The following is a 14,630-nucleotide window of genomic DNA, read 5'->3' as shown; positions in this document are numbered from 1 at the left end:
TGGGGAGAGTACGCTGCCTTATGCTCACCTGCTAAACACCTATCTGCTCGACATGCAAGGACAATATACAATTTGAACGTGTTGAATCCAAAAAGATCAGCAGTCATGTTTTCTTTGTTAGTGTCCCGACGGAGATAAAAAGTGCCACCTGTGGACAGCAGTGGACCTGGCCTTCTTTGTCCTGATGGGGATAGCGGGTGGCCTGCTGGGGGCGCTCTTCAACTGCATGAACAAGAACCTTGCCAAGTACCGCATGAGACACATCCACCCCAAGGCCAAGTTCATAAGGTAACACCTGTCCACCAAACGCTCTCATTCCTATCCCAGCACTTTTCTCTTTGGCCTTGCAGGCTGATAGAGAGTCTGCTGGTTGCCATGGTGACCTCACTGGTTGTATTTGCTGCGTCCTTGTTGTTGGGGGAGTGCAGGGACTTGTACTCCCCCAACAGCCACAACACAACAGTAAGTACTGAGTACTATCAAGTACAGTGGTACCTGGCTTTCTTACTATTCCCTTCCAAAAATGTACATGAAGTCTGAATCGTACCAAAACTCACAAAAGTGGATTATTTTATGGAGACTGTATTATAAATAAGCATGCAAACGCTAGCTTAACAAACCTAACATTTGGCCGTACGATGAATAAGATGGGACAGGAAAATGTTAGCGCAATGTTTTGTCGTATGAAAAGCAAGTCATCCGGATTTAGTATAAAGAAAACAAATCATAAAAAGATTGTCGAAAAACCTATTGACACAAAAAGTAGGGCATATGAATTTATTGAAAGACGGACTATTAGGAATAGTGTGGTATGAATTTTGTCACAACAAAAGACGAATCATAGAACAAGTGGGGCTTTACGAATTTGGTCGAAAAACCAAATCATATAAAACTTGTGTTTTATGAACTTTGTCAAAATAAATAATTGTACAAAAAGTGGGACACATATCATATTTTCCCGACTAGCCCCCCCCCCCCCCCCCCCCCCCTAAATGTTTTTCCATATGTTAGCTGCTCATGACGTTAAGCCTCAGATATATTTGTTGGGAAATTAGTTATTTACATAAAAATATTCTGTAAATGGTATTTTACATACCTAATTGTTATATCTGTAACACGGCAGTAAAATGGCTGATCAAACAAAACGTCAGGACCCACTAGCTGTGGAAGCTAGCTCTCCCATCAGCTTAACAGACTCAATAACTCCATGTGGCGTTTTGCAGAATTTGTTGAGGAATTATACAAAAGGAATGCCATAGAAAGTTAATAATACTAACACACACTTGTTAACACTTTAGTATATTAGCTAATGCTAACTAACATCAATACATTACGATAGCAGGTACAAATGTGCATGAAAACACACTTACAGACATCACATGTGGGACAATTTAGTTTGTAAGAGTTGTTTTAGTTTTATTGTAAAACTTACAAGCGTTGCTTGGAATAAATGAAAAAAGAATTGTAGAATCTTCATGGACGGCTAAAAGACTAAACGGCACTGTACTTTTGGTTGTTAAAAGTACTAAAATGAAGGACACTGCAGCACCTACAGTGAGAGAACTCGCCAGTTTAGTTTTAAATGTACTTTGCAATATTTTTGTTATGGCCGCCAGCAAAGAAAAATCCATACATTAGCCGCACCGTTTTGTAAGCCGCAGGGTTCAAAGTGTAAGAAAAAAGTAGCAGCTTAAAGTCCGTAATTTAGGGTAAAGTTTATTAAAAAAAGGAATGATAGGAAAAGTGGGGCATGCAAGTTTGGTTGTAAAACAGAATCATATGAACATGGTGTTTATGAACTTTGGCAATAAAAACAAACTTACAAAAAGTGGAGCATACACATTCGCTCCCAAATAAAAAAATCATAGGAAAAGTGGGGTTTCCAAATTTGGTGGACAAAGCAAATCGTTTATGGGAATCCTTTTGAAAACACAGAAATCAACAATAAAGAAAGTTGAGTGGAAAAACTGAGTCATACCAAGATGAAGCGCACAAATTTAGTTGAAAGACCGACTCATACAAAAAGTGGGGCATACCATTTTTGTCACAATCGAAGCGTAAGAAAGGGAATACCAATTTTGTGGAAAAACTGAATCATATGATCAAGTGGGGCAGGTTAATTGTAATATAATATAAACTAATATAACACATTCGGTGGCAAAATAGAATCACATGAAAAGTTGTGCATGCAATTTTTGTGGAAAAAACTAATTATACAAAAAGTGCAGCATCCGAATTTTGTCAAGACCGAATCCTACGAACGTGCATTCAATTTTGGGGGAAAGACCAAAACATTTGAAAAATGTGGCATACAAAATGTTTTTAGAGAAAAACAAATCATTTAAATTTTGTTGAAAAATGGAATCGTACTAAAATTGGGGCATCAGAATTTTGTGTAAGAAGGAATAATCCAAAAATGTGAGGTGTGGTACCACTGTGTTTGAAGTGAAATGATTGTGGTGGAGTCTTCCATGTGAAGAAGTCATGTGTGAGGGCACTTGCTGCAGCTGTCTGCGGGCCAGGACATCAACTCCACCATCCGACACTTCTTCTGCCCCAACAAGACTTATAACGACATGGCCACGCTCTTCTTCAACCCACAGGAAGCTGCCATCCACCAGCTGTTTCACCAGGATGGTGAGACACACACACACACACACACACACACACACACACACACACGCTTGGACCAGACTAAATGTGGAGCATATTTTTCAGACTACAAGGTGCACTTAAAATCCTTTCATTTCTCCAAAATGGCCAGTGCCCACGTCTTCATTCTGTTTGACACAAGGTGTAATGATGGGGTTGACGCCCCCTTTTCAGTAAATAACGCTAGCAAGCCCAAAACTTTAATGTTCCATTGAGAATATGGAACATTACACACGGCTCTCAAAAACCTTTCAAAATATTGTAACACAACTTTTGGTAAGCTACTTAGCCGCACCGCTGAATGGATTGTGGGAGCATTAAGGCTAGCATAGTCAGACGTCCTGTGCTTCAACATACACTATTATTATGGTGTATGTATGAGGACCCCACAATGGCACCTTTTAGCAGACATTATCTGCTGTTTGGTTTCACAATGTTATGCAAATCCAACTTTTCCTACCTTCTGGTACCTGCTGATGTGTATTTGGGATCTGTATAAGTTCCGAGAATGTGCACGTGCCGCCCATTTTAGTCTGTGCCCTTGTCAATAAGCTTCTTCCTCTTCTTGTTATGGGACATATATTTCTAATATAAAGTAGGGTAAAGTTCTAACTTATATCTGTCAGTAGACTCGCTATGGGAGCGCTAAAAATGACCAGGACAACAAAGATGGTGGGGAGAATACAATGTCGAAGTGGAGGCACGTAAATAAGGCCGCCCAAAAACAAAAGGCACATCCTGAAGCGACTGTCAGAAAGTGACTTGAAGATGATCTGTAAAACATCATTTTTCAACCACTGTGCCGCGGCACACTAGTCTGGTGTGCCGGGGGAGATGATTTAATGTCACCTGTTTGGGTTGAAAATATTTTTGTAAAGCAGTGATTATAGTCTGCAAACAATGTTGAGTGTCTGTGCTGTCTAGAGCTGGGCAGAGTAACCATGTTATACCATACCATATCAGTAGGTGGCAGCCGGTACCTAATTGCTTTGTAGATGTCTGAACATGATTTGTGGTGATCACAATATGCAGACCACAGCGGGAGGCAGTGTGCAGGTAAAAAGGTGTCTAATGCTGAAACCATAAAATAAACAAAAGGTGAGTGCCCCTAAGAAAAGGCATTGAAGCTTAGGGAAGGCTATGCAGAACCAAACTAAAACTGAACAAAGTAAACAAAAACAGAATGCTGGACGACAGCAAAGACTTACTGTGGAGCAAAGATGGCGTCCACAAAGTACATCTGAACATGACATGACAATCAACAATGTCCACATAAAGAAGGATAGCAACAACTGAAATATTCTTGATTGCCAAAACAAAGCAGGTTTGGTGAATAGCGCTCAAGGAAGACATGAAACTGCTACAGGAAAATACCAACAAAACAGGAAAAGTCATCAAAATAGGAGCACAAGACAAGAAGTAAAACACTACACACAGGAAAAGAGCAAAAAAGTGAAAATAAGTTAGGGTGTGATGTGACAGGTGGTGACAGTACACCTACTTTGAGACAAGACCTATATTGATACAGTACACCTACTTTGAGACAAGACCTATATTGATACAGTACACCTACTTTGAGACAAGACCTATATTGATACAGTACATCTACTTTGAGACAAGACCTATATTGATACAGTACATCTACTTTGAGACAAGACCTATATTGATACAGTACATCTACTTTGAGACAAGACCTATATTGATACAGTACATCTACTTTGAGACAAGACCTATATTGATACAGTACACCTACTTTAAGACAAGACCTATATTGATACAGTACATCTACTTTGAGACAAGACCTATATTGATACAGTACACCTACTTTAAGACAAGACCTATATTGATACAGTACATCTACTTTGAGACAAGACCTATATTGATACAGTACATCTACTTTGAGACAAGACCTATATTGATACAGTACATCTACTTTGAGACAAGTCCTATATTGATACAGTATATCTACTTTGAGACAAGTCCTATATTGATACAGTACATCTACTTTGAGACAAGACCTATATTGATACAGTACATCTACTTTGAGACAAGACCTATATTGATACAGTACATCTACTTTGAGACAAGACCTATATTGATACAGTACATCTACTTTGAGACAAGACCTATATTGATACAGTACATGTACTTTGAGACAAGACCTATATTGATACAGTACATCTACTTTGAGACAAGACCTATATTGATACAGTACATCTACTTTGAGACAAGACCTATATTGATACAGTACATCTACTTTGAGACAAGACCTATATTGATACAGTATATCTACTTTGAGACAAGTCCTATATTGATACAGTACATCTACTTTGAGACAAGACCTATATTGATACAGTACATCTACTTTGAGACAAGACCTATATTGATACAGTACACCTACTTTGAGACAAGACCTATATTGATACAGTACATCTACTTTGAGACAAGAGCTATATTGATACAGTACATCTACTTTGAGACAAGACCTATATTGATACAGTACATCTACTTTGAGACAAGACCTATATTGATACAGTACATCTACTTTGAGACAAGACCTATATTGATACAGTACATCTACTTTGAGACAAGACCTATATTGATACAGTACATCTACTTTGAGACAAGACCTATATTGATACAGTACATCTACTTTGAGACAAGACCTATATTGATACAGTATATCTACTTTGAGACAAGTCCTATATTGATACAGTACATCTACTTTGAGACAAGACCTATATTGATACAGTACATCTACTTTGAGACAAGACCTATATTGATACAGTACATCTACTTTGAGACAAGACCTATATTGATACAGTACATCTACTTTGAGACAAGACCTATATTGATACAGTACACCTACTTTGAGACAAGACCTATATTGATACAGTACATCTACTTTGAGACAAGACCTATATTGATACAGTACATCTACTTTGAGACAAGACCTATATTGATACAGTACATCTACTTTGAGACAAGACCTATATTGATACAGTACATCTACTTTGAGACAAGACCTATATTGATACAGTACACCTACTTTGAGACAAGACCTATATTGATACAGTACATCTACTTTGAGACAAGAGCTATATTGATACAGTACATCTACTTTGAGACAAGACCTATATTGATACAGTACACCTACTTTGAGACAAGACCTATATTGATACAGTACATCTACTTTGAGACAAGAGCTATATTGATACAGTACATCTACTTTGAGACAAGACCTATATTGATACAGTACATCTACTTTGAGACAAGACCTATATTGATACAGTACATCTACTTTGAGACAAGACCTATATTGATACAGTACATCTACTTTGAGACAAGACCTATATTGATACAGTACACCTACTTTGAGACAAGACCTATATTGATACAGTACATCTACTTTGAGACAAGACCTATATTGATACAGTACACCTACTTTGAGACAAGACCTATATTGATACAGTACATCTACTTTGAGACAAGACCTATATTGATACAGTACATCTACTTTGAGACAAGACCTATATTGATACAGTACATCTACTTTGAGACAAGACCTATATTGATACAGTACATCTACTTTGAGACAAGACCTGTATTGATACAGTACATCTACTTTGAGACAAGACCTATATTGATACAGTACATCTACTTTGAGACAAGACCTATATTGATACAGTACATCTACTTTGAGACAAGACCTATATTGATACAGTACATCTACTTTGAGACAAGACCTATATTGATACAGTACATCTACTTTGAGACAAGACCTATATTGATACAGTACATCTACTTTGAGACAAGACCTATATTGATACAGTACATCTACTTTGAGACAAGACCTATATTGATACAGTACATCTACTTTGAGACAAGACCTATATTGATACAGTACATCTACTTTGAGACAAGACCTATATTGATACAGTACATCTACTTTGAGACAAGACCTATATTGATACAGTACATCTACTTTGAGACAAGACCTATATTGATACAGTACATCTACTTTGAGACAAGACCTATATTGATACAGTACATCTACTTTGAGACAAGACCTATATTGATACAGTACATCTACTTTGAGACAAGACCTATATTGATACAGTACATCTACTATGAGACAAGACCTATATTGATACAGTACATCTACTTTGAGACAAGACCTATATTGATACAGTACATCTACTTTGAGACAAGACCTATATTGATACAGTACATCTACTTTGAGACAAGACCTATATTGATACAGTACATCTACTTTGAGACAAGACCTATATTGATACAGTACATCTACTTTGAGACAAGACCTATATTGATACAGTACATCTATTTTGAGACAAGACCTATTTTGATACAGCACATCTACTATAGTGATACATGCTTGGTTATGCTTTAAAGCAGGGGTGTCAAACTCATTTTAGCTCAGGGGCCGCATGGAGGAAAATCTATTCCCAAGTGGGCCGGAAGGGTAAAATCATGGCATGATAACTTGAAAATAAAGACAACTCCAGGTTGTTTTCTTTGTTTTACTTTGGCCAAAAGTAGAACAAGTGCAGTCTGAAAATGTACAAATCACGGATAATCATCTGAACAAAACACTTCTGGTTTGTTGAAAATTCTGAAGCAATTGGTGCAGTTTGAGAAACAAAATGAGCATAGACTTTGTCTCAGTGTATCTACAAAGCCAGGATTCAACTTTGAGTCAAAGTCTTTCTGGGATTGAACAAAATACACCACATGTAAACTCTTCTAGGTATCAAATACCTCCTTCGTCATGTCCACGTATAAATCCATTGTTAACTCAACAAACTGTAAGAAACGTAAGTAAAAACTATTCAAAAGGGTTAAGTTCTCTTTTCTCGTGTTTGACAGAGACATTTTGGGGCAACGAGGGTACCAAATGACCATGTGTTCGAAGCACAAGACAAAAAACTGCAGATTTTAGGTTTCTTGTGGGTCGAGGAGGAGGAGCCACAGTCACCCTTTATTGTGTACCTCTTGCTTGCCCCAGGTATAAACCGTGCTTGCCTAACAGAATTGCTATTGTGACATCTAATGGACACATTTAGAACAGCAGTTTATTTCATAAAAAAAAAAAAAAAAAGCAGCTCATTTTAATATTTGGCAAATTCATCATGCGGGCCGGATAAAACCTTTTCAAGGACTGTTTGACACTCCTGCTTTAAAGTCATATCCAACAATTGCAACAACAACTTTTTACTGTCAATATCGGCTGCTGTGTTTCGTTTTTGAATGATTTCTGCTGGCGGTGTGGCTTGTGTCAATATTATTTGGTGACAAACCCTAAGATGCAGAGATGGAGGCAGGCATTGAATGGGAAACATGATTTAATTGAAATAATAGAACAAGAACAAACAAGAAGCGCGCACATGGGCGGAATAACAAACTAAGGGTCTTTAGCATAGAAGTTAGCAAGAAACAGAAAAGGACCTAGCGTGGAAGCTAGCGGGTAGCAAACAGAAAAAACTGGAAATGGCTAATGCTAACAGAAACAGCTTACCGCTACGACGACCAGGACAGAATGTAGCACGACAGGTAGTAGCTGTAACAAAACGACACAACATGTGGCAACGACAATACAATCATCCAGCAACTCACACAAGACAAAGCAGGTACAAATAGGAGCGGGCTGATTGGCAACAGGTGTGGCCAGGTGCCAATCAACCCCTAGCTGAGGAGGAACACAGCACTCAGGGAACAAGACAGGAAGCTGACAAAATAAGAGCACTAGACAGGAGATACCAAACACAGAGGAAACAGAAAAATACAGAGAAAAAAACTAAAACATAGACAAACTGTCGGGGGAAAGCCTGACAGTTTGGCTCCAAAAAGGTTGAAAAACTCTGATCTATGCAACATTTGGAGCAAAGAAGCAGCATTCCATGTTAAGTAGGCCGCATAAAAGTCTTTTACCCTTAGACAAAACTGATAATAATATGACTCCTTTAATGCGCCTTATCATCCTTATCAAAATAGGTGGAAATGGAGCCGCCCATTAGCAGTTCGCCTTATAATCCGGTGCGCCTTATGGTGTGAAAAATGTGAAGAGGTTTTGACTTCCTGCTTGCTACCTGTCCCTCCTCTCAGGTACGTTCAGCCCCGTGACTCTGTCAGTCTTCTTCCTGCTCTACTTCCTGTTGGCGTGTTGGACCTACGGTGTGTCCGTACCCAGCGGTCTCTTTGTGCCTTCACTGCTCTGCGGGGCCGCCTTTGGACGCTTGGTTGCCAACATCCTTAAAGTGTAAAGCAGCAACTCATCATGTCTGCCCAGGTTGACTTTGAGGTCTTTTATTTGCAACTGTCCTGCTGCCTTCCTGCTGGACTCTTTTTCTTTCAGGACTTTCTCTCACTTCACTTTTCACACTTTGCGCTCTGTTGTTGTCGTGCCCAAGGCGGGAAGGTTCTCACCCTGTGTATCCTGTGGCAGGAAGCTGGGCATGGACATCTACGCCGGGACCTTCGCCCTCATTGGAGCGGCTGCGTTCCTGGGGGGAGTGGTCCGGATGACCATCAGTCTGACCGTCATCCTCATCGAGTCCACCAACGAGATCACATACGGGCTCCCCATCATGATCACCCTGATGGTATGTCTGTCCGTATTTATTTCAAACAATGTTTACCGCAGGGCGGCAGTCAATGACGTCGTCATGACCATTTTTTGAGGGACGTTGACAATAAAGGTCAGCAAAAAGCAGCTGGTTGAGAAGAGCCATACGGACTTGTCCAAAAGACCACAAAAAGTTGAAAATCAATCAATCAATCAATGTTTATTTATATAGCCCCAAATCACAAATGTCTCAAAGGACTGCACAAATCATTACGACTACAACATCCTCGGAAGAACCCACAAAAGGGCAAGGAAAACTCACACCCAGTGGGCAGGGAGAATTCACATCCAGTGGGACGCCAGTGACAATGCTGACTATGAGAAACCTTGGAGAGGACCTCAGATGTGGGCAACCCCCCCCCCTCTAGGGGACCGAAAGCAATGGATGTCGAGCGGGTCTAACATGATACTGTGAAAGTTCAATCCATAGTGGCTCCAACACAGCCGCGAGAGTCCCGTCCACAGGAAACCATCTCAAGCGGATCAGCAGTGTAGAGATGTCCCCAACCGATACAGGCGAGCGGTCCATCCTGGGTCCCGACGAGCGGTCCATCCTGGGTCTCGACTCTGGACAGTCAGTACTTCATCCATGGTCATCGGACCGGACCCCCTCCACAAGGGAGGGGGGGACATAGGAGAAAAAAAAGCAATCCAGAAGGTGCTGAATACTTAACACTCATCCCTCCTGCTACGTTTTCTTATTCTCTGGCAGACCACCTCCATGTGAGGAAGCTAAATATGATGCCATCCCATCAGTTCGAAGGGGCCGACACAAATGAAGGAAGCAGTGGAAATATTGTTCTTGTAATATACCATAGGGCCGGGGTTCTCAACTTTTTTCACCTTGGGGGCCCGACTTTTCCACTTCAAATGTTAAGACTGAATTACTCTTGATTTTTTAAAACATGAAAGGATGTCTTAATCAAGATCATTATTATTTATTGGACACATACACTTTGGTCAGGTTAATTAGAAAAATAAATACTGACCAAATATACTTAACGATATGCAGAGGGGTTAGTGCGTCTGCCTCACAATACGAAGTTCATGCAGTCCTGGGTTCAAATCCAGGCTCGGGATCTTTCTGTGTGGAGTTTGCATGTTCTCCCCGTGAATGCGTGGGTTCCCTCCGGGTACTCCGGCTTCCTCCCACCTCCAAAGACATGCACCTGGGGATAGGCCCCTCCCACCTCCAAAGACATGCACCTGGGGATAGGCCCCGCCCACCTCCAAAGACATGCACCTGGGGATAGGTTGATTGGCAACACTAAATGGTCCCTAGTGTGTGAATGTGAGTGTGAATGTTGTCTGTCTATCTGTGTTGGCCCTGTGATGAGGTGGCGACTTGTCCAGGATGTATCCCGCCTTACGCCCGATTGTAGCTGAGATAGGCGCCAGCGCCCCCCGCCACCCCAAAAGGTAATAAGCGGTAGTAAATGGATGGATGGATGGATATAAATGACTGGTGAAAAATAATGTAAAATTATAATGAATATGTTTATTAACTAAACTGTTAATAAAATTGAAGAGCAAATGAAACTACATCTTCACCCCTTTAGTCATAATTTTTGCGCTTAAGAAACTTCTCTTTGACTTTAGCTCCAGCCTTCTTCTGTTTGGTTGATATTGTCATAGCTGCCACAAGTAGTGGAAAAGGGTCTTACAACTGAGTACGGACACCACAGCTGAGAAACAAATATTTTTGGGGGCCCCCAGCCCTATGGTTAAGAAACACTGCACTAGGTTGTATACACAAACAATGGAGCATATATTACATATGCACAAGTGCACATTACACTGGAACAGAAGTGTCACGGCCGATATTAACAGTGAGTCAGAGAGTGGATTGATAATAGTTTTGAGAAAATAATACAGCAGCAATGTTCCATCTAAGCTGCGCTCGGGCATTCCTGCACTGCTCACACATTCTCAGCGCACAAATCTATGCCATCCATCCATCCATCATCTTCCGCTTATCCGAGGTCGGGTCGCGGGGGCAACAGCCTAAGCAGGGAAACCCAGACTTCCCTCTCCCCAGCCACTTCGTCTAGCTCTTCCCGGGGGATCCCGAGGCGTTCCCAGGCCAGCCGGGAGACATAGTCTTCCCAACGTGTCCTGGGTCTTCCCCGTGGCCTCCTACCGGTTGGACGTGCCCTAAACACCTCCCTAGGGAGGCGTTCGGGTGGCATCCTGACCAGATGCCCGAACCACCTCATCTGGCTCCTCTCCATGTGGAGGAGCAGCGGCTTTACTTTGAGTTCCTCCCGGATGGCAGAGCTTCTCACCCTATCTCTAAGGGAGAGACCCAAACTCATTTGGGCCGCTTGTACCCGTGATCTTATCCTTTCGGTCATGACCCAAAGCTCATGACCATAGGTGAGGATGGGAACGTAGATCGACCGGTAAATTGAGAGCTTTGCCTTCCGGCTCAGCTCCTTCTTCACCACAAGGGATCGGTACAACGTCCGCATTACTGAAGACGCCGCACCGATCCGCCTGTCGATCTCACCATCCACTCTTCCCCCACTCGTGAACAAGACTCCTAGGTACTTGAACTCCTCCACTTGGGGCAGGGTCTCCTCCCCAACCCGGAGATGGCACTCCACCCTTTTCCGGGCGAGAACCATGGACTCGGACTTGGAGGTGCTGATTCTCATTCCGGTCGCTTCACACTCGGCTGCGAACCGATCCAGTGAGAGCTGAAGATCCCGGCCAGATGAAGCCATCAGGACCACATCATCTGCAAAAAGCAGAGACCTAATCCTGCGGTTACCAAACCGGAACCCCTCAACGCCTTGACTGCGCCTAGAAATTCTGTCCATAAAAGTTATGAACAGAATGGGTGACAAAGGACAGCCTTGGCGGAGTCCAACCCTCACTGGAAATCTATGCAGCGCATAAAATAAAATTCAACATAAACATATTAATTAATAGCTAATATTAGTCCTAATCTTGTCTAATCAATTAAACCAATAATAATAATAATTTTGTTTTCCGTACCATTTTGCAAGGTAACTCAGTGAGTGACAGGCGTCCAGCCAATGACACGACTCGGTTCTCTTACACTACGCAGCCAATCATAGCTTTGACACCATTGATGTTGACAATAACTCCTTATCATGGCGAACGACACATGCACTCACCAAGACCTTGTGAAAAACAAATGTGGTTCTTTTAAGACGGAATGGCTGTCCCAGTATGTTCAAAGAGAAGAACAAGCGGTGAAGCTGGGTGAGATTTTTTTCTCTTTCGAGTGAGAAGATGTCTACTCTGCAAAACATGCCGCCAAGCTAAAGTAGCAAATGAGTTTTTGGAGGGAAAAATGTGGACTGAATGGAAGTTGGACCACCTCAAGCGTCACATTCAGCAGAACAGTTATTTGAAAGCTGTTGGAATTGTAGGAAGACTCAAGATGGGACCGAGGATCGGTACCCAGTGTGTTATTTATAACACTTCAGGTACATTATTGCGGGAAAACGCAAAAGACAGTAGAAGCATTTAAGTCTCATCTTAAAACTCATCTGTATACTCTAGCCTTTAAATAGACCTCCTTTTTAGACCAGTTGATCTGCCGCTTCTTTTCTTTCTCCTATGTCCCCCCCTCCCTTGTGGAGGGGGTCCGGTCCGATGACCATGGATGAAGTACTGACTGTCCAGAGTCGAGACCCAGGATGGACCGCTCTCCTGTATCGGTTGGGGACATCTCTACGCTGCTGATCCGCTTGAGATGGTTTCCTGTGGACGGGACTCTCGCGGCTGTCTTGGAGCCACTATGGATTGAACTTTCACAGTATCATGTTAGACCCGCTCGACATCCATTCCTTTCGGTCCCCTAGAGGGGGGGGGGGGGGTTGCCCACATCTGAGGTCCTCTCCAAGGTTTCTCATAGTCAGCATTGTCACTGACGTCCCACTGGATGTGAATTCTCCCTGCCCACTGGGTGTGAGTTTTCCTTGCCCTTTTGTGGGTTCTTCCGAGGATGTTGTAGTCGTAATGATTTGTGCAGTCCTTTGAGACATTTGTGATTTGGGGCTATATAAATAAACATTGATTGATTGATTGAAAAGGAACGAGCTGTCACACAAAACAAAATCTGACCCCAAGCAAGTCAAAGTTGTCATTGACAACATTTTCCTTGCCTTCAAAATGAATGCATCAATGCTCAACAAATCCCCGATCACATGGCCAAGTATGTGAGTAGACCAGAAAGTATGTGAGTGGACCAGAAAGCTGGCGAGGCAACAACTATGCCTTTGAATTTGTAAACTCAATCAATGAGATAGTCTCATTCTGCACTATGTGCAGCGTTAAAAATGCTTTTCACTGTAACTCTTCCTTCTTTTTCTTTAATAACATATTCCGCTTTTAATCATCTTAAAGTATCATCTGTCATAGAAGACTTTCCAACTGCAGGGTAAACAAAAAGTTAACACGAACCTCAGTGGTCCAATATGCCAGGCCACAATCTAATGAGCCCTTTCAACAGTAATAAGCCATTTAATATTCAAAATGATCACATTGCCAGAGAGCATACATTTAACAATATGTTTATTCTTATTACTGCAGTTGTGTGACACTGCATCACCTTAAAGCTGTGGTTCCAAACCTTGTTGGAGGTACCCAAGCCCACCAGTTTCATACACACATTCACCCAACCCTTCTTTAGTGAACAATAAAAAAGTTTTTTTCTTAATTTTATCTTATTTTATAAATATTAACCATGTTATTATATTAAATAAATACTAATAAAGATATATTTGACAACCAAAGTTCCAGGACTGTACTCATGATCCCATGTTTGCATCTTATTGTGTAACATGGGAAGGTTTTTGTTGGATATCTGAAAGGAGTACAAATTATTTCCAAAGCAGGAACTCCACCCAGACATACAATATTAGTACACAGCTCATGAAAAACAATATTTTTTGTTATTGTCATAGTAATTGGGCCGGAATACTTATATTAGAAAATAATCACATGGAAATCACTGCTGTCATTTGATTCTAATAATAAAACATTTAACTTGTTATTTAGTCATGTTTGTTAGCGGTGTTGTTCTGTTGTGGCCACAGTACACGTGCACGTCTACGTCTAACATCGCTCACATGTGCACGTCTACGTCTAACATCGCTCACATGTGCACGTCTACGTCTAACATCGCTCACATGTGCACGTCTACGTCTAACATCGCTCACATGTGCACGTCTACGTCTAACATCGCTCACATGTGCACGTCTACATCTAACATCGCTCACATGTGCTCCCCTCAACGCTCAAGGAGTTTTTGTGTCTGCTCACGCATTTGGAACATTAGAGGGAACATTTTACAGCAGCA

The 14,630-nt window shown here is 41.4% G+C and overlaps 1 protein-coding gene across 4 annotated transcripts in view; it reads left to right on the top strand.

The window, feature by feature from the left end:
• The window catches only part of clcn6 (chloride channel 6), a 59,063-nt gene that overhangs the window by 25,527 nt on the left and 18,906 nt on the right, over nucleotides 1-14,630 (top strand). For all 4 annotated transcript variants that reach the window (XM_061902410.1, XM_061902408.1, XM_061902409.1 and 1 more), the window contains exons 12-16: nucleotides 122-288; nucleotides 351-462; nucleotides 2,508-2,637; nucleotides 8,776-8,929; nucleotides 9,116-9,272. In XM_061902410.1, the coding sequence (XP_061758394.1) occupies nucleotides 122-288; nucleotides 351-462; nucleotides 2,508-2,637; nucleotides 8,776-8,929; nucleotides 9,116-9,272 (720 nt within the window). The remainder of the gene's footprint in view (nucleotides 1-121; nucleotides 289-350; nucleotides 463-2,507; nucleotides 2,638-8,775; nucleotides 8,930-9,115; nucleotides 9,273-14,630) is intronic.

This window comes from Nerophis ophidion, linkage group LG06 (assembly GCF_033978795.1).
Source record: "Nerophis ophidion isolate RoL-2023_Sa linkage group LG06, RoL_Noph_v1.0, whole genome shotgun sequence".
NCBI lineage: Eukaryota > Metazoa > Chordata > Actinopteri > Syngnathiformes > Syngnathidae > Nerophis > Nerophis ophidion.
Note: the sequence above shows the minus strand (reverse complement) of the source record. Positions and strands in the feature narration are given on the sequence as shown.